Raw genomic sequence first — 19,918 nt, forward strand, 5'->3', positions numbered from 1 at the left:
AAGATCATTCTCGGTTAGAGATTTGAACTTGAGGCCAGCCCTGTCTGACAAAAAACTCTTGGTTGTCTACAGCACCACTGTTAATCTTGTAAATCAAATGCAGACATCTGTCTTCCAGCCAGATTCTTCAGGCTGAGTGGGACCATCACCAGCAGGAGGTGCATTTCCATGCAACACAAGTCCTAGCTACAGGACACCTGCACAACCAGCTAGCTACAGGAAAGTTTTGCCCAGTGAATCAAAGTTACAGCAGGGAGTACCTCTTTGTGGGGCACTCTGCAGGGACCTGGTTCCAGAGGTAAGGTAAAGTGAGCCTTGGGTAATGGATGTGATCTTCACCTGAAGAGCCCTGTCAAGTTGATGAATGATGGCTTCTGTTATGTAGTCTGTTGTGTTGTGGCAGAAGAGAAAATGAACAATACTGGACCATCTATGCTATCCCAATGGGTAACTCATCCCAACCAAAATAAGGAAGCCTGCCAAGAAACATGATTTCACCTTGATAAAACTCTAGAAATATTACTAGTAGAGAGTACTTCTTAAAAATAAGCCCAATTTCAAAGGGGACGCCCGTGGTTTACCAGTGGAGAATCCTGACAGTTTTCTAATTCATTGCTCTGGGCTCCAGGGAGAAACCCCAAATCCTTACTATATACAAAAATGACCTAAAGACCAATGCAAAGCCAGCCATCTGTTAAATGTTTGTTAAGACCTGCTTCAAACCAGGCATTAGCTGGGTACTAAGGATACAAAGATTAGCCAGATATAGTCCCTTGCCCTCCAGGAGCTCAGAGTACAAGGTGTGAGAGATATGTGTCAAATGTACGGTGGATCTCGGGAGAAATGCATAACCCGAGAAGCAAGGAAGGGAAAAGGAAGGGAACATTGATCTGGAGCTCAGAGGATGGTAGAAATTCTCAACTGAAAACAGAAGGGCGTTCCTTACTGATGGAATAACCACTTGGAAAGACAGCTTGGGGGTGGTGGTGGTGGTGGAGAATATTCAGAAATGTGAAATGGGCAGGATGATCAGAATATAAGTGGAAGGGACATAATACAGTTTCCACCTGGGTGGTGGTAGTAAAAGAGTGAACGAAACATCTGCTGTCGTTCCTAAAGTTAGCAGTAAAAATCTCCACAAAACATCTGGCTATTAGGAAAATATCACATACAGAAAATTGCAATCCTTATTGGCTAAGTTTACAGTGCTTGGCATGAATTCCCTCCTACTGAGTGGTCCACAAGTCCAATTAGGCGGTTGTTGGTTACCCCCAAATATAAATGCCACTATTGCACCCTGGGAAATATCACACTGAGCTGGTCATTGCAGTTCGTACCCTTTACAGCTGGGCAGGACTGTTGATTGCTTTTCTCCTTGGCAGTCTGCACAGGCCCTTCAGACACTAGGAGAGCTAGTACCCAGGGAGAAGGCTTCCAGGTCAGGTCCACCCGGTTCCTCCAAGTCCTGTGAAGCGTGTGGTGTCCTCACTAAGAAAGCCTTACCTTCAAGCTCTGGAAGACAACCAAGAATGCCAGCAAAAGCTCATAGTTTTAGGAGTCTCCTGGACTCCCCTGGCTTACTCTAAAGGTTTCCTATGCCTGGCTCTGGGTTTTTTTTTTTTTAATTTATTTATTTATTAAGGATTTCTGCCTCCTCCCCGCCACCACCTCCCATTTCCCTCCCCCTCCCCCGATCAAGTCCCTCTCCCTCATCAGCTTGAAGAGCAATCAGGGTTCCCTGACCTGTAGGAAGTCCAAGGACCGCCCACCTCCATCCAGGTTTAGTAAGGTGAACATCCAATCTGCCTAGGCTCCCCCAAAGCCAGTACGTGCAGTAGGATCAAAAACTGGCTCTGGGTTTTTGATAGATTGTCTATGGTACTTGTGGGGAGAATTATGTTAGACTGTGTTTTTTTTTTTTTTAATTCAACAGGTTAACAAACAAAAAAAGTGAGTCACCATGCCTGGCTTAGATATATTTTTTGTTCTTCTTTTTTTTGTTTTTTTGTTTTTTTGTTTTTTCGAGACAGGGTTTCTCTGTGGCTTTGGAGCCTGTCCTGGAACTAGCTCTGTAGACCAGGCTGGTCTCGAACTCACAGAGATCCACCTGGCTCTGCCTCCCAAGTGCTGGTATTAAAGGCTGTTCTTTTTTTTTTTTAATTATTTTTATGTGCATTGGTGGTTTTTTTGCATGCATGTCTATGTGTGAGTGTTGAGTTTCCTGGACCTTAAGTTCTAGGCAGCAGAAAACTGCCACGTGGGTGCTGGGAATTGAACCCAGGTCTTCCAGAAGAGCAGTTAATGCTCTTAACTGCTGAGTCATCTCTCCAGCCCCTCATTTTGTTCTTACAAGAGAAACATTTCATACTTCACATAGGGGAATACAGGCTGAGTTTAGGTAGCTTAACCAAACAACACAACACAACTGGTACATGACAGAATTTGTTCTGCTTTGTTTTTCGGTTCTTCACATCAGAGCTTATCTGTATAACCTTGGGTGTCCTGGAATCACCCTAGACCAGGCTTGTCTCAAACTCACAGAGATCTGCTTGCCTCTGCCTCCTGAGTGCTGGGACTAATGGCGGGTACCACCGTCTGGCCAGAACTCAGTTTTAATATTTTCTAAAGCTTGAGTTCTCCCATCTTTCCAAGTTTTTCTTTCAAAAACAATTTATACCTACAAAAAAAAAGTTGCAATGTATCCCAACATCTTTTCACATAATCTTCATCTGAACTCATCCGCTGTTTGATAAACTTTTATAGCACAACATCCAAGTCATCTCCAACATACTGATATCTATATATCTCTATCTATGTGTATAATCTATACAGGCAGAGAGTGTGTGTATTCCAAGGTCTATGGTAGAAGTCATAGAAACAGAAACTGGTAGTTTCCTGACAGAGAACTAAAGCAAGCATGAAAATGTATGGTCATCCTAAAGACAGAACAGGCAGCGCAACTACGGGCTGTCCACCTTCTGTCGAGAGGTTGGGAGTGGGCAAAGTTATGCCTAGAATGCAGCATTGAGTGAAAAAGTGATAGGTTTTAAAGATCAGCAGCAGCGGGGTGGCGGCTCATGTCTACAAGCCAGCACTCCCGAGGCAGAGGCAGGACCTGAAGTTTAAAGCCATTCTCTGCTATATGGCGACCCTGAGGCTACCCCGCGCTAATAAGTAAGCTTCAGGCAGCACCACTCATCCTCGAGAGGGGAAAGTTGGTTACTATTCCAGATCCGTGTGAGGCCGTCGCACAGATCTCAGTCAAGAGTTCAAGAGTCTTGTCCGTTTGTCGCACCATGCATCCAGCTGAGGTGAAGCTACCGGAAAGGAGAACTAGGCAGTTCCACCGAGGACTGAGTTCAGAGACACCGAAACGCAACACTAGCGGTCCGAGCTGGAGGCCGGAACTGTAATTCCCGGCCTGCCTCAGGAGGCGGGGCCCGGATTCGACTGAGCGTTTCCGGTCCGGAGGACAAGGCGCGAGGCCATCTGGGAAAAGGGGCGGTGCGAGCAGGTGCGCGCGCAGCAGGCCGGCAGTGGTGGTAGAGATGGAGGAGGGTGGACGAGACAAGACGCCGGTGCAGTCCCAACAACCCTCAGGAACGGCTCCCGCTGGCGCGGACGAGAAGTCGAGCGGCAAGGAGAGACGGGATGCCGGGGACAAAGACAAAGAGCAGGAGCTGGTGAGGCTCAGCTTCGGGAGCCCGGGGAGGAGGCCTTGGGCTGAGTCACTGCTGCCTTGAAGGCCTCGGGCCCGACTCCCTACGACCCACAGCACCTGGGAGACACAGAATGGGGAGACCCTGCCCTGATGCCCCCCTCATTACGGACTGCCAGCCCCTGCGACCCTCACCACCACTTCGTGGGTCTTCGCCGTAATTTTCTAGAACGGCCTTCAAGGAGAGCCTGCCTGGCTAGACTGCCTTTTCTGTAGGGTTGTTTGACACCCTACTCCCGTTTCTTGTCCATTTGGCCCCTCCCGAGGCTACATTCACACTCTCCGCCTGTCCCGGGGTGAATGGGAGGGGAATGTGGTTAGGATTCTTTGGTTTAATGAGCTTCTTCCCCCAACCGTTCAGTCTGAGGAGGACAAACAACTTCAAGATGAACTGGAGATGCTCGTGGAGAGACTCGGGGTGAGTCCAGATTGGACTTGAGAGGGGAATGTATTCGGGTGTTTCCCACTTGTTTGCTCTATTTCATTTGGAGGCAACAACTAGACATCGCATATAAGATAGCATGCTAATTCGCGGGCAAAGAGTTACAAAGGTTGTTTGAATGGGGTCTTGCGTCTCGGGCAATTTGCAGGAGTTGAGCAAAGCATTGGTTAATTATGTCTGGGTTATGATGTGGAGGAATGTGACTCCTTTTGGTCTGAACCCTGTCATCCCCTGATCAGGAAAAGGATACATCCCTGTACCGACCAGCTCTGGAGGAACTGAGAAGACAAATCCGTTCTTCTACAACTTCCATGACTTCAGTACCCAAGCCTCTCAAATTTCTGCGTCCACACTATGGCAAACTGAAGGAAATCTATGAGAACATGGCCCCTGGGGAGAATAAGGTAATTCAGAATATGGTGGGAGTCTGTCCAGTTGAAGAATTCCTTTTCTTTTTTTTTTTTTTTCTTTTTGAGACAGTGTTTCTGTGTAGCTCTGGCTTTGGAACTCACTCCATAAACCAGGCTGACCTCAAACTCAGACTCACTGTGTCACCTAGACTGAGCTTGACTCTGTGGCATTCCTCCTCTTGCTTTAGACTCTGGAGTGCTGGCATTAGAGGCCTAGACCAGCATGATGCCTGCCTGACTTCTTTCTTTCTTTCCTTTTTGCTATTATTTATTTTATGCATGTGGGTGGTTTGCCTGCGTGTCTGTGCAGTATGTGCACTCCAGAATCCAGAAGAGGATGTCAGATCCCTGAGTTACAGGCAGTGTTAAGCTGCCGTGTGGGTGCTGGGAATAGAACTAGGGTCCTATGGAAGAGCAACTGGTGCTCTTAACTTCTGAGCCCTCTCTCCAGCCCCAGACGTTTTTAATTCGAGTGGATTATTGAGTAGTCTCCTAATGAGTTTGCTCTTGTCCTTGACTTCCTATTTATATCATAAAGCAGTAGTTACTTGATTGAAATAGATCATGGATTCCTCCCCCACCCCCCGCAAGACGGGGTTTTTCTGTGTAGCCATAGCTGACCTGGAACTCATTCTCTAGACCAGGATGACCTCAAACTTTTTCTGAGTGCTGGGATTAAAGGTAAGCACCATCATTGCCAGATGGAAAATTTTATTAAAGATGTATTTTTACTCTATGTGGATGAGTGTTTTGCCTGCCTGTATGATGTATGTACTCTACCTGCATGTAGTGTCTGTGCAGGCCAGAAGCAGGGAACAGATCCCCTAGAACTGGAGTTAGACTATTGTGAACCCTTTTGTGGGTGCTGGGAACTGAACTCAGGTCCTCTGCAAGAGCAGCATATTTTCTTGACTGTTGAGCCAGTTCTCCAGACTCGTAGATTATGGGTCTTTTTTTTTTTTTTTTTTTTAATAAACCCTTAAACTCAGAAATCTACCAGCTTCTGCCTCCAGAGTGCTGGGATTAAAAGCGCTCACCACCACCGCCTGGCTTATTAAAACCTTTTAATAGTTTACTATTAAAATAAAAATTTCTGCTAGTTACGATGGGTACTTCTGATCCCAATCATTTAGCATCTCTTGAGTGAGACCAAACTGAGCATTGTAATGAGAGCCACTGTCTCCATGAATTCAAGTCTAGGAGCCTTTATCTTTCTCCAGTTCCCTGTTGTTTGTTAGGTTGGCTTCAGAGGGAGCTAACAATACCAACAGAAAACACTTTAGGATTTCTCTGAGGCTTAGCTTAGATCACATGGAAATTTTTAGTGTAGACACTAATATATAGTGAATTTTATTGGTGAATTTTGGGGACAGTGATCTTGATTCTGTAATGTCTCATACTGTTTTCCTTGGACTGCTGGCTTTGACCTTAAAAGATCGGTTTCCTTGCAGTGTTTTGCTGCTGACATCATCTCTGTTTTGGCCATGACCATGAGTGGTGAGCGTGAATGCCTCAAGTATCGGCTAGTGGGCTCCCAGGAGGAATTGGCATCATGGGGTCATGAGTATGTCAGGTAAGAGATTTTCTTCTTGGTAGTGTGAAGGGACTTGGAGGCATAATTCTGTTGATTTGGGGAAATAGCAATGTATTGAATTCCCCAGACACTGAGGTCCTTGACTTCAGGGCCTGCTTCACTAATGATTGTGTGTGTGTGTCCATAGACATCTTGCAGGAGAAGTGGCTAAGGAGTGGCAAGAGCTGGATGATGCAGAGAAAGCACAACGGGAGCCATTGCTTACCTTGGTGAAGGAAATTGTCCCCTACAATATGGCCCATAATGCAGAGCATGAGGCTTGTGACCTGCTCATGGAAATTGAGCAGGTAGACATGCTGGAAAAGGACATAGATGAGAATGCATACTCAAAGGTCTGCCTGTATCTCACCAGGTAAGTGAGCATGGCAGAGGAGGGTAGCAGGCCTGCCTTCTTCAGCACTAGTCCATTCCTGTTCTCCCGGAGTGATCTTAGGGTCACCTTAGGCTATAGTTACTTGGTGATGCCATGAATTTCTTGAGGACAGAAACTTTGTGTCTCCTTAGTGTCTTAGAACACAGTACACTGCTTTGTATATAGTAGGCATTGAGTATGTATTTGGGTAAAGGAATTAGACACTTTCTGAAATTTTATTACGTTTGCTCTTATAGTTGTGTGAATTACGTACCAGAACCTGAGAACTCTGCCCTACTGCGTTGTGCCTTGGGTGTGTTCCGAAAATTTAGCCGTTTCCCTGAAGCTCTGAGATTGGCATTGATGCTCAATGACATGGAACTGGTAGAAGACATTTTCACCTCCTGCAAGGATGTGTATGTAGAGAAGTTGGTAAAGGAATAGATAGGTTTGTGCATGAGTGTGTGTGTGAAAATCAGAGACTTGACAGTTTGTGGGGAGAGCATGAGAGATTTTCCCACCATAGTAGGTGGGATGAGCAGGTTGGTGGCTCTCCCCACAGGGTGGTACAGAAGCAGATGGCATTCATGCTGGGTCGGCATGGAGTATTCCTGGAGCTGAGCGAAGACGTGGAGGAGTATGAAGACCTCACAGAGATCATGTCCAACGTACAGCTCAACAGCAACTTCTTGGCCTTAGCTCGGGAGGTGAGAGTCTCCGCTCTTACCTGTCATTATACCTACTAAACACCTTTTACTAGACTCCTGGTTAAAGTTGCTATTGAGTTGGATAGCAGGAGGGACAGATTGGGGATTACTGAGAAGGCAGTTGTGACCCTCTGGCTTCTCTTTAGCTGGACATCATGGAGCCCAAGGTGCCTGATGACATCTACAAAACCCACCTAGAGAATAACAGTGAGTAGCTCTATGTGGGGATTGGAGGGACTGTTACTTGTTTCTGTTATATTGGGAATAACGTCTTGGCTAACCCACTTACAAAGAACTTCAAATTCCCTTGAACTTTGTGTCCAGGTTACTGATGCAGATGTGGACTAAGGGACTGAATCTGGGCGGTGGTAGTGAATGCGTTTGATCCCAGCACTTGGTAGAGATAGAGGCAAGCAAATCTCTGAGTTCAAGGCCAGCCTGCTGTACAGAGCAAATTCCAGTTCAGCCAGGGCTACTCAGAAATCCTGTCTCGAAAAGACAAAACAACAATAACAACAAAAAAAAAATTGAGGACTGCCTACCAAACTGTGTTCCTTTCAGGTCCTATGCTAAACTGTCTCTTTCTCCCCTTGTACAGGGTTTGGTGGCAGTGGCTCTCAGGTAGATTCCGCCCGGATGAACCTGGCCTCCTCTTTTGTGAATGGCTTTGTGAATGCAGCCTTTGGTCAAGATAAACTGCTGACTGATGATGGCAACAAATGGCTGTACAAGAACAAGGACCATGGTATAATTTTCTCTTTTTGTCATGCAGTCAGGTGTTAACTGAGGAGAACCCACAGCAGTTTCCGAGGGGAGCTGTTTCTTTGGGTACACTCTTCTAAAGCTGATGCTCTTCCTTGTCATAGGGATGTTAAGTGCTGCTGCGTCCCTTGGCATGATTCTGCTGTGGGATGTGGATGGTGGCCTCACCCAGATTGACAAGTACCTGTACTCCTCTGAGGACTATATCAAGGTTAGTCTGTTCAAAATTTATTCATTGGGGACTTTTTCTTCTCATGTTCTAGTGCCTCCTTTTTATTGATGAGGTGTCTTAGTTACTTTCTATCTCTGGGAAGAGACACCATGACCAAGGTTACTTACAAAGAATGTATTTTAGCTGGGCGGTAGTGGTACATGCCTTTAATCCCAGTACTCAGAAGGCAGAGGCAGGCAAGGCAGATCTCTGTGAGTTCGAGACCAGTCTGTTTCTACAGAACAGATTTCAGGACAGCCAAGGCTACACAGAGAAACCCTGTCTCTAAAAACAAAACAAAACAAACTAACAAAAGAATCAAAGAAGAAGAAAGTATTTGGTTGGGGGCTTGCTTATAGCTTCAGAGGGTCAGTCCATTACCGTCATTGTGGAAATATGACAGCAGGCAGGCAGGAATGGTGCTAGGGCAATAGCTGAAAGCTTACATCTTATCCTTGGAGGCAAGGAGAGATAGTGGGCATTTTCTGGGGTTTTGAAACTTCAAAGCCCACCCCCGGTGACACACTTCCTCCAATAAGGCCACATCTCCTAATCCTACTCAGAACAATTTCACCAACTAGGGACCAAGCATTCAAATATATGAGCCTATGGGGACCAGTCTCAATTCAAATGACCACATGAGGCATGCCCCGTTTTTTATTCCAGGTAAGGCAGGTGCCACAGAGAGGCCATGCTGCACACTTTGTAGTTAAGAGGGAAGATACCCTAATAAAGCGTGTGCTTGCTTTTTCCAGTCGGGAGCCCTCCTTGCCTGTGGTATCGTGAACTCTGGGGTCCGAAATGAGTGTGACCCTGCTCTGGCACTGCTTTCAGATTATGTTCTCCATAACAGCAATACCATGAGACTTGGTTCCATCTTTGGGTAAGGTTTCTTGCTGCTCTTCCCTCATCTTTCTGTCTGTCTGTCTGTCTGTCTGTCTGTCTGTCTAATCTATATCTGTCTACTTTTAAATTCTTTTTTTTAATATTTATTTATTTATTATGTATACAATATTCTTTCTGCTTGTATGCCTGAAGGCCAGAAGAGGGCACCAGACCTCATTACAGATGGTTGTGAGCCATCATGTGGTTGCTGGGAATTGAACTCAGGACCTTTGGAAGAGCAGGCAATGCTCTTAACCACTGAGCCATCTCTCCAGCCCCTACTTTTAAATTCTTACGTTTCTTAGGCACCTTCTCTTTCTGCTAGTGCTCAGCTTAATACTCTATAGAGAAAATATTGCTAAAGACTGCCATGTGCCATTGAATATCTGGCTCTTGGTGAATGTGTTGGTGACCAGTTCTACTTTTGTTCTTTTTTACTTTGTCCCTGGGTATATGCTGGGGACTTTATCTCCTGACTCTGTAGACTAGGTTTGGCCTATGCTGGCTCCAATCGGGAAGATGTTCTAACACTGCTGCTGCCCGTGATGGGAGATTCCAAGTCCAGCATGGAGGTGAGTAATTTTCTAGTGGAAAAGGTAGGGGAGGTATGTTGGGGTTGGGGAACACCTCAGTACAATCTCTTAGAACTGCAATTTCAGGCTGTGTGTGATGGCGCATGTCTCTTATCTCAGTGCTTGTGAGATTGAGGCAGGAAAATTTCTGTGAGTTCCAGGCCAGCCTGGGCTACAGAATAAATTGTGTATCAAGTACCCTGTTACTCTTACCCTACCCACTCCCACTCCCTCAAAAATGGGGAAAAGGACAGACTGGAATTTAGAGCCCCAATGAAACTTGGTGTTACGTTATATTGTACTGAGCCTCAGCCTCTGAAACCCCAGTCAAACCACGTAGTTCTAAGGAAGAGAAACTCTGAAGTTAAGGGTGGATGACTCTGCTGTCCAACTTTCTGTCACTATAACAAAGTAACACATTGTGGTAGAAGACACATGGTGGAACAAAACTGTTCACTTTAGCAGGAAGTAGAGGAAGGACCCAGGGTCCTCCTTTCCCCCTTTATGTTTTCCCCACTATCCCTTCAAGGGAATAAATGATTTCAAAGACTTCCTAATAAGCCTCGCCCCTTAATTTCCACTGCTTCTCAAGACCTTATACGCAGGAGAGGTTCAGGCCTTGCATGTGGTTTGGAGAACATTCTAGATAGAAGCCACAGCAGTGATTCTCACTTCTAGTCATTAGCTAACCTTAAATTTCTTTGCTTTTGTAGAGTCATTTTAGTGATAAATATTGTATGATTACCAATGATTTTAGAGTAAAAAAAAATCCAAGATCAAATCTTGCTGCTTGTACTTGCAAGCAGAAGATATTGGACAATTAACTCAATCTCTTTAGGCTTCATTGTTTCCTATCACCTATCTTATGGAGTTGTAAGGACTAAGTGTTTAGAGGTATGCAGAACTAGGGCTGTTGGGATTCCAGGCAAGCCTGATGACTGTATGGTAGAAGGAGAGAACTGACTTGCAAATTGTTCTCTGACTTCACACATGTACTTTGTGTATGTGAATACTAAATAAGTATATGTAATAAAATAGTATGCAAATGGCTTGGCACAGTGTCTCACGTGTAAGTAAGTAGTCACTGATTTTATAGAAATAATTACCCAGTATGGTTAGGAAGAATAGCTTACAGTGGACCAGAAGAATTGGGTTTTGAATAAAAAGATACATAAGCATTTTAGTACCTTATTGTGGTTGGGAATGGTGGTATACACTTGAATTCAGCACATACTGGGAGATCTGAGTTTCCAGGATATTCTAGTCTACATAGTGAGTTTCTGTCTCAAACAAAGAAAACAAAAGGACATTTTACTGTGTATAATGCTGATTTTCTTATTTCTAGGTAGCAGGTGTGACGGCTCTAGCTTGTGGGATGATAGCTGTGGGATCCTGCAATGGGGATGTCACTTCCACCATCCTTCAAACCATCATGGAGAAATCGGAGACTGAGCTCAAGGATACCTATGCTCGTTGGCTTCCTCTTGGCCTGGGCCTTAATCACCTGGGTGAGGGAATGTTTATTTTATCAAAGGCCTGACAGTAATTGGACACGGTTGGAGGGTTTATGCTTCAGACTAAGCGGGTGCAAACCAGTGTCCTTGGACTCTTTGAATCTCCTATAGGGAAGGGTGAAGCTATCGAGGCAATCCTGGCTGCACTGGAGGTTGTATCGGAGCCATTCCGCAGCTTTGCAAACACTCTGGTGGATGTATGTGCCTATGCAGGTTTGTGCCTCAGTTTCTCAGCATCTCCACTTTTCTCTTGACCTTTTCTTCTCAGGTTGTTTCTCCTTTGTCTTTCTTTCTGCTCTTTAGATTTTTTTTCAAAGGCTTCTTGTGTTTACAGAATATACTTTTTCTTGCTGTCTTCTCATTTTTATCTCTTCACTCGCTACCCCATTGAAGGCTCTGGGAATGTGCTGAAGGTGCAGCAGCTCCTCCACATCTGTAGTGAGCACTTTGACTCCAAGGACAAGGAGGAGGACAAGGACAAGAAGGAGAAGAAGGACAAGGACAAGAAGGAAGCCCCTGCTGACATGGGAGCACATCAGGTGTGGGACCAGCAGGCACTCTGAGAAAAGAGAAGCGTAGATGGGAGGGGTGGAGCGGAGTTAGCTTTGTTTTGGCCTCTGCTTTCTCCCCTAGGTACTGCCACATGACAGACTAGCAGGACTGAGTTTTGTCCATGAAGGGCAAGGTGTTCCTTCCAGCATAGCTCTTCCTAGATGAGCCATGGGTCAAGATTAGTGACTTGGTTTTTGTTCCTGGAACTTACTGGGTATTTGTGCCTCTGGAATTGCAGGGAGTAGCTGTTCTGGGGATTGCACTTATTGCTATGGGGGAAGAGATCGGTGCAGAGATGGCGCTACGAACCTTTGGTCACTTGGTGAGTAGCACAGAGTACACTAGAATATGGTGCTTGTGTGTGTGTTACTTGGGATTAAACCCAAGGCTTTAAGCATGCATGATGTCTGAGTCACCACCACGGCACACCTTATCCCTGGCTAATTCTAGCTTTGGTGATTTAGAGTTCCTTGGTAGAGATTGGTGGAGAAGCAAGTTCCTTTTGATCCATTAGCCTGTTTCTGTAATTGAACTTGGTTTGCCACACATACTCATATGTAAATGCCAAAAGGTGCCTAGACCTTGTCTAAGACAGGGTTTCTGTCTTAGTCCGTGTTGTATTCCTGTGAAGAGACACCGTGACCATGGCAACTCTAACAAAGGAAGCATTTAAGTGGGTCTTGCTTACAATTCCGAGGTTTAGTAGTCCATTATTAGCATGGTGGGAAGCATGGCAGCGCAGGCAAACATGGTGTTAAACAGTGGTTCTCAACATTCCTATTGCTACAGTCCTCATGTTATGGTGACCTTAGGTATAAAAAATGATTTTTGTTGCTACTTCATAACTAATTTTGCCTACTGTTATGAAGTGTAATGTAAACATCTGTTTTCCAGTGGGCTTAGGTGACCCTGTGAAAGGGTCATTCAGCCTCATCGGGATTGAGCCCACAGGTTGAGAACATCGGGATTGAGCCCACAGGTTGAGAACTTAGAGAACAGCTGAGAGTTCTACAACTGGATCCATAGGCAGCAGGCAGAGAGACTCTGGACCTCACTTGGGCTTCTGAAACTACAAATCCCACCCCCAGTGACACATTTCTTCCAACAAAGCCACACCTACTCTAACAAGACCACGCCTCCTAATCTGTCTAGTATTGCCACTTCCTAATGACCAGCCACTCAAATATATGAGCCTATAAGGACCATTTCTATTCAAACCATCACAATCTCATACATTTCTCCTCTGAGTACACCAGGCTAGCTGGTCCTAGAGCTTCCAGAGCTGCTCTGTCTGCACACCTCTTTCTAATAGCATTGGAACTGTGGATGTCTGCACTGCTAGTCTGCCTTTTCTATTAGTCCTAGGTATTCAACCTCAGGTCTTCACACAGTCTTACCCATGTAGCTGCCTTAGCCCTGAGCTTGTTTTACCCTGTTCTCTAATGCCGTTTTTCTTTTCACCAGCTGAGGTATGGGGAGCCCACCCTCCGCCGTGCTGTACCTTTAGCACTGGCACTAATCTCTGTTTCAAATCCTCGACTCAACATCCTGGATACTCTAAGCAAATTCTCTCATGATGCTGATCCAGAAGTTTCCTATAACTCCATTTTTGCCATGGGCATGGTGGGCAGTGGTAAGTACAGGAAAATCTTGAACAGACTGAAAGATTGAAGGTTCTTTTTGTAAGTTTTGGTAATGTTTCCTTTTTCTAGGTACCAATAATGCTCGTCTGGCTGCAATGTTGCGCCAGTTAGCCCAGTATCATGCCAAGGACCCCAATAACCTCTTCATGGTGCGCTTGGCACAGGTAAAGAATAGGAGTCTCCTTTTTCTAGTGTGGCAGCAGCAGTACCTGTTAGGACGTAGGACGGCCTGAGAGGGAAGGGAATATTTTTTCCAAGCTTTGACTTCTCAACTTCTGTTTGTTTTGCAGGGTCTGACACATTTAGGGAAGGGCACACTGACCCTCTGCCCCTACCACAGTGATCGGCAGCTCATGAGTCAAGTAGCTGTGGCCGGTCTGCTCACTGTGCTTGTTTCCTTCTTGGATGTCCGAAATAGTGAGTTCCTATTCCTGCTGCACATGTGCCTTGTGTTCTTAGCAGGGCCACCTTGGCAGTCAGGATCAAGATGCCAAGTTAGCTCTGTTTTTCTAGGTTCACTGAGCTTGTGGGAGGCCTCCTGAGACTTTAACTTCTCACACTTAATGATCTGGCCCAAAAGATTTCAAGAGGAATCAGTGCCTAAGTGACTAGGAAAAGTGATTTTCAGGCTTAGGGATATGAGCAAGGAAGGGTAGAAGCATCTTGGGCTAGGGATGTGGTGTAGCATACAAAGAACAAAATTTTGTCTTAGTAGGTGAGTGGGTTAGGGCTGGGATAGATTCCTAAAGTTCAGGCCAGGTTTGCCCCAGTATCTACAAGTCATTGTTCTTTGTGCTTTCTTCCCTCAGTCATTCTAGGCAAATCACACTATGTATTGTATGGGCTGGTGGCTGCCATGCAGCCCCGAATGCTGGTTACATTTGATGAGGAGCTGCGACCATTGCCAGTTTCTGTCCGTGTGGGTCAGGTGAGGAACTGGGTAGAGAAAGGAGGGCTCAGTGTATACCATAGAAGTTGGACGGTGTATATACAATCCTTTTTGACGTGCTGGTGTGGACAATGAGGGGAGTTGGGGATATTGTTTCTCTCCCTTCTGGAAACCCTTTACTTCAATTTTCTCATCCCACAGGCAGTGGATGTGGTGGGCCAGGCTGGAAAGCCTAAAACAATCACAGGTTTCCAGACACACACAACGCCGGTGTTGTTGGCCCATGGGGAACGGGCAGAATTGGCCACTGAGGAGTTTCTTCCTGTTACCCCCATTCTGGAAGGTTTTGTTATCCTCCGGAAGAACCCCAACTATGACCTTTAAGTGGCCACTAGAGACCCTGGGCTGCAACTGATTTTTAGCAGGCCATGCTGCCTGCCAGGGGTGGATACTGTTCCAGATCTTTGGGGGAATTGTTACCTCTTGTTGTTTTGTTACTAAGTAAGATAACTTTGTTGAATAAAGACCTTTATCCCCAAGGTCACTGTCTATTTATTGGTTGTCATGGCCTGGAGTTAGACCAGAGAGCGGAGAGGATATGAGAAAGCATTGTTCACAGTAATACTGAGCCTAAAAGAAACTAAGGTCATTAGTCCCTAAGAAGTTGATAGATTTGATGTATTTTTATTTCATTTCCTATGTAGACAACACTTGTCTCAACCTCAAGGGAATTGCCCGCCTTTGCATCCAAGCGCCGTCTTTTAATATCTTTTAGTTTGGGTCTGCCTTCACCTCTGAGGATCCTAAGATTACAGACTGTACATTACCCCAACCAACTTTAAAGAATTTTCTAGAAGATTCATCTGTTTGTTTTTGGTATAAAATCTCACTGCCAGCCTTTAAAGGACTTAGGATTTTGTGCACTCCTCCCTTCAAGCCCATCTTTTTCTGTCTTTGGGAAAAGGTGCCTGAGAATGCACAGCCCCACTCTTTCCTCTCTTGATGTGTGTGCCAAGAGGGATGTTTTTATCCCCTATGATCCATTCTGTGTTCCTCTTAGAAGGCTGCTGCTTGAGTGATCTGGTCATGCTAGGATCTCTGGGCTATTGTAGAAATTTGAAAGCTTGACTTTGACTGGCCAGTTGGAGCCATAGGAAAGAGAAGTAGCCTCTTCCTGGGAAAGTTGTCACTGTTGATAGGTAGCGTTCACTCTGGGTGTGGCTAGTTCAAGTATAATCCATCACTCTGAGACCTGGTCCCGTGTGGATGTGTGTGTCTGGCCTGGCAGTGGCAGTAGCAGTAGCATATATAGTCCTACCAAATAATCATAGGTAATGTTTACCTACCACTTACCTTGAATTAATCTCTGAATAGTAGCTGGTACTAAATAGGTGCTATATTGGGAGAATAACTGTTGTTTGTGTCTCTGAGACTGCGGCAATTTCAGAGGTGAGTATAGACCTATATTTTCCGCAGAGGTTGATAACTTGCTCATGGTCACATGAGAGGTAGAGACCAGGATTGGGATCTGAAATATATCTAATGCCTTAGTCACTATGGTAATAATGTCTCTGGGATTTGATGCTTAAACCCTCCTTGGTTTTAAAAACAAACAAAAAAAGCCCACCATTTTTTTTTTAATATTTATTTATTCTGTCTGTGTCTATGCTTGCAGACCCTATTACAGATGGTTGTGAGCCACCATGTGGTTGCTGGGAATTGAACTCAGGACCTTTGGTAGAGCAGGCAATGCTCTTAACCCCTGAGCCATCTCTCCAGCCCCAAAGCCCACCATTTTTAATTTTCTTTTTTTATGGTTTATTGGGGCAATAGCCCTGTCCTGGAATATAGACCAGGCTGGCCTTATACTCTCAGAGATCATCTGCTTGTCTCTCAAGTTCTGGTATTAAAGGTGTGCACCACCATACTTGGCTTGATTTTTTTTTTTTTCTAAAAAAAACACTTTCATTTTACATACCAATCCCAGTTGCCACTCCCTCCCCTTCTCCCATCCCCTCTACCTTTCCTCCACCCCACCCCATCCACTCTTCAGAGAAGGTATGTAGGGTGTTGTGTTTAGATGTGTGTAAAGTGGCCACAGATCTCTCAAGACTAGAGTTACAGATGGTTATGAGCTGCCTTGTGGGTGCAGGAGTACTCCAGTAACTTAGCTGGAGAAGCAAAGTGACTTTAGGGCTCCATAGTCATCATCTTCCTCTCACTTGACAGCTGTGTGAAAGGTTTAATCTTGGATGTCAGCAAGCCTATTATTATTATTTTGCCCCTTCAATGTGACTGCTGACTGAAATAGCCTGTTATTGTCTAATAGTGGTAAAATTAATTGCCTTACTTGGTTTCTAGATGTAGTGACAATAAGGTAAGTTAGAGCACTTGGAGGCAGATACCAGCTTGGTTTGCATATTGAAACCTTGTCTTCAACAAAAAAAGTTTAATGTGGCCTAGTGATATGTCTAGTTAGTGGTAGAGTGCTTGCCTTACATGCCCAGAGCCCTGGGTTTAATCCCCTGGATTGCATAAATTGGGTGAGGTGGTACATAGAAGCAGTCATTCTTGGCTACATACTGAGTTTGAGATCAGCCTGAGCTATATGAGTTCCTGTCTCAACAAAAACCAGGGCCAGCAAGGTGGTTCAGTAGGTAAAGGCACTTGCACCAAACCTGATGACCTGATCTTGATATGATATCTGGAGCTCCGTGGTGGAAAGAGAACCAGCTATTAGCAGTTGTCTGCTGACTGGCACATGTGCACACACACACACACACACAATAAATGTAATAAATTTTAAAACAAATGTAAATCAGGTATGCTGGCTCACACCTGTAATCACAGCACTCAGAAAGCTGAGGCATCAGATTTCCAAGGTTTCAAGGTGAGTCGGGTCTACAGAGTGAAATTGCGTCCCTACCCTCCCTGAATTATGCAATGAAAGAAATCACATGAAAGCAATTGTGGTATGTTTATGTTGTGATCAGTATTGTAGAGGAATGTGAACAGAGGTACTTGGTACCACTGAGATGGCCTAAGGCCAGAACCAGGTGCTATAGGCCTCTAACCTCAGCTACTTAGGAGTCTGATAGAAGGTTCACTGCTGGCCTGGGCTAGTTGAAATGATGAGTTGAAAACTACCATGGACAATGTGGTGAGGCCCTGTCTCAGAAAACAAAGAGGAATAGGGATATAGACTCATGGAATGTTTGCCTTTGAATGCACAAGGCACTAGGTCCAGTGCCCAATAATGCCTGTCTTCCCACGTTCCAAAAAAAAAAAAAAGTGCATAAGTACCTGGATCAGGCAGGGGAGTCTGACTAGGAGAAAGATGGACATACAGAGGCAAAGAAGGTAGAAAGTGGCTTAAAGAAGCAAAGGCAAGCAGGAGGAAAGTTACTTGTTTCCAAAAACCATATTTAATTTTGCTTGGCTAAGTATATAGAGTCTAAGGAAATGTGGGGAAGGAAATTAAGCTAGAAATTCAGGCTGAGGTCAGGTGGTGACGGTGCACACCTTTTGTCCCAGCACTTGGGAAGCAGTTCTGAGTTGAAGGTCCCCTGGTCTTCAGGATGAGTTCCAGGACAGCCAGGGCTACACAGAGAAACCCTGTGGCAAAAACCAAAACAAACAACAGTAACAAAAAAAGAACAAAGAAGGTCAAGTTCAGGCCAGGTCTAAAAGCCAAGTTTTGCTAAGAGCTCTTCCTGAGGACTGTTTGAATGAGAGTGGGTAAGAGGATGTGTGGATGAAGCTCAGGGTGTCAGAGCCACTTGTTAAGGAATAGGGTATAGAGTCAGAACTGAAGCAGTGGAAGTGGGACGGGAAAGGGAGAAGGAAGTTTGGTGGGCTCTAAAATATTTTAGTTATGCTGGGCCGTGGTGGCGCACGCCTTTAATCCAAACACTTGGAAGGCAGAGGCAGGCAGATCTCTGAGTTTGAGGCTGGCCTGGTCTACAGAGTAAGTTCCAGAATTGGCTCCATAGTTACTGAGAAATGTGTCTTGAAAAACCAAAACAAAACAAAATTTAGTTATTACGAAGTTAGTTCCAGGGGTTGAACTCAGGTCTCCAGGTTTGCATGGGTAAGTATACACTGAGCCATCCCACCAGCCCTGGTTTTTGTTTTTAGATAAAATCAGTAGGCCTTAATTTTTGTTAAAGGTTTATTTTATTTTTGTGTGTGGTGTTTTCCTGGGGAGCTGTCAACCCTTTTTGAGACAAAATCACATAATATTGAGATCAATTGATTCAGATAGATGGGCTGGTTGACAAGGCCCAGGGGCTCATCCTGATTTTGCTTTCCTGTTGCTGGGATTACAAACTCTGGCCAGTTTTTTGTTTGTTTGTTTGTTTTGTTTTGTTTTGCTTTTTCGAGACAGGGTTTCTCTGTGGTTTTGGAGCCTGTCCTGGAACTAGCTCTTGTAGACCAGGCTGGTCTTGAACTCACAGAGATCCGCCTGCCTCTGCCTCCCAAGTGCTGAGATTAAAGGTGTGCGCCGCCACCGCCCGGCTTTCTGGCCAGTTTTTAATGTGGGTTTTGGAGAGCAGACTGGGATTAAAGGTGTGGGCTACCACCACCTAGCCAGACGCAGTTTGTTTATTTCTTTGTTTTGGGTGGGGGTTTCAAGACAGGGAGGGTTTCTCTGTGTAGCCCTGGCTGTCCTGGAACTTGCTCTGTAGATCAGGCTGGCCTTGACCTCAGAGATCCAGCTGCGTGTGCCTCCCAAGTGCTGAGATTAAAGCCGTGTAGCACCACCAACCGGCAAATCTTCCTATTTTTAAAAATTTATTTTTAAATAGTTATTTTGTATGAGTGTTTTGCTTGCATGTAAGACTACATGCATGCCTGGTGCCAGAGGCCAAAAGACAGTTGCCATATGGGTGATGAGAGTTGAACCCAGGTCCTCTTGAAGAGCCGCCAGTGTTCTAACCAGTGAATCACTATGCCACTCGCGGCCTTAGCCATGAGAATTCTGGGTATTACAGACATGCACCTGTACGCTAGGCTTTTGGGATCGCTTCTTCCATTATTCCAAAGTTTTCATGATTGCCTTTTCCTAGGAACGACTGGTTTTTTGTAAACAGCGAATGTAAAATTGCATCTTTAGTTAGAATGCCGCAGTTCTTTTGGTGCAACATTCAGTCTCCTTTGTTAATAGGCCTATCAAAGATCAAATCTACAGCATTTTCAGAGGCTACATAATTTGTAGTGTACCGTATATTAGGGCGGAACTGCATTTAAATTGACCATTCTCAGCTCCCAGCCCGCACTTCGCTTAGCACTCACGCGCTCAATAAATGCTTGCGCAAAGTATGAATGAACTAAAGAACCGCCAGAGCCTCTGAGGGGGTCGGCCTGGGAGTTCCAAAGTTCGGGAGGGGACACGAGGGCGGGCAGTGAGCATCACGTGACGGGGCGGAGCAAATCCCATGTGCTTCCCCAGCGCCAGCGCAGCTCCGCCCTCGGCGCCGGTCACGTGGGGCGCCGGCTGCGCCTGCGGAGAAGCGGTGGCCGCCGAGCGGGATCCGTGCGGGGAGCCGGAAATGGTTGTGGACTACGTCTGTGCGGCTGCGTGGGGCTCGGCCGCGCGGACTGAAGGAGACTGAAGGTAAAGCCGCCATGTCCGGGCCCGACCCGGCCCCCCACCCCTCCCCCCGC

At 45.6% G+C, this 19,918-nt stretch overlaps 2 protein-coding genes across 7 annotated transcripts in view; both read left to right on the forward strand.

Annotated features, from left to right (window-relative positions):
* The first annotated feature begins 3,479 nt into the window (after nt 1-3,479).
* Psmd2 (proteasome 26S subunit, non-ATPase 2) lies at nt 3,480-14,790 on the forward strand. The gene is made up of 21 exons (XM_005368951.3): nt 3,480-3,683; nt 4,080-4,136; nt 4,400-4,564; nt 6,022-6,143; nt 6,292-6,516; nt 6,774-6,932; nt 7,079-7,223; nt 7,370-7,430; nt 7,822-7,968; nt 8,090-8,196; nt 8,952-9,079; nt 9,566-9,653; nt 10,999-11,161; nt 11,279-11,380; nt 11,561-11,706; nt 11,958-12,041; nt 13,184-13,352; nt 13,432-13,526; nt 13,653-13,779; nt 14,172-14,290; nt 14,453-14,790. The coding sequence occupies exons 1-21, from the start codon at nt 3,549-3,551 to the stop codon at nt 14,633-14,635; spliced, it is 2,727 nt and encodes a 908-aa protein (XP_005369008.1). The 5' UTR covers nt 3,480-3,548; the 3' UTR covers nt 14,636-14,790.
* A 4,958-nt stretch (nt 14,791-19,748) lies between these two features.
* The window catches only part of Eif4g1 (eukaryotic translation initiation factor 4 gamma 1), a 19,827-nt gene continuing 19,657 nt past the window's right edge, over nt 19,749-19,918 (forward strand). For 5 of the 6 annotated variants that reach the window (XM_005368953.3, XM_005368955.2, XM_005368956.2 and 2 more), the window contains exon 1: nt 19,749-19,868. The gene's annotated coding sequence lies outside the window, so the exon portion shown is untranslated. The remainder of the gene's footprint in view (nt 19,869-19,918) is intronic. The other variant, XM_005368958.2, reaches the window with a different exon arrangement.

The sequence above is a fragment of the Microtus ochrogaster genome, unplaced genomic scaffold (assembly GCF_000317375.1).
Source record: "Microtus ochrogaster isolate Prairie Vole_2 unplaced genomic scaffold, MicOch1.0 UNK43, whole genome shotgun sequence".
NCBI classification, from domain to species: Eukaryota; Metazoa; Chordata; class Mammalia; order Rodentia; family Cricetidae; genus Microtus; species Microtus ochrogaster.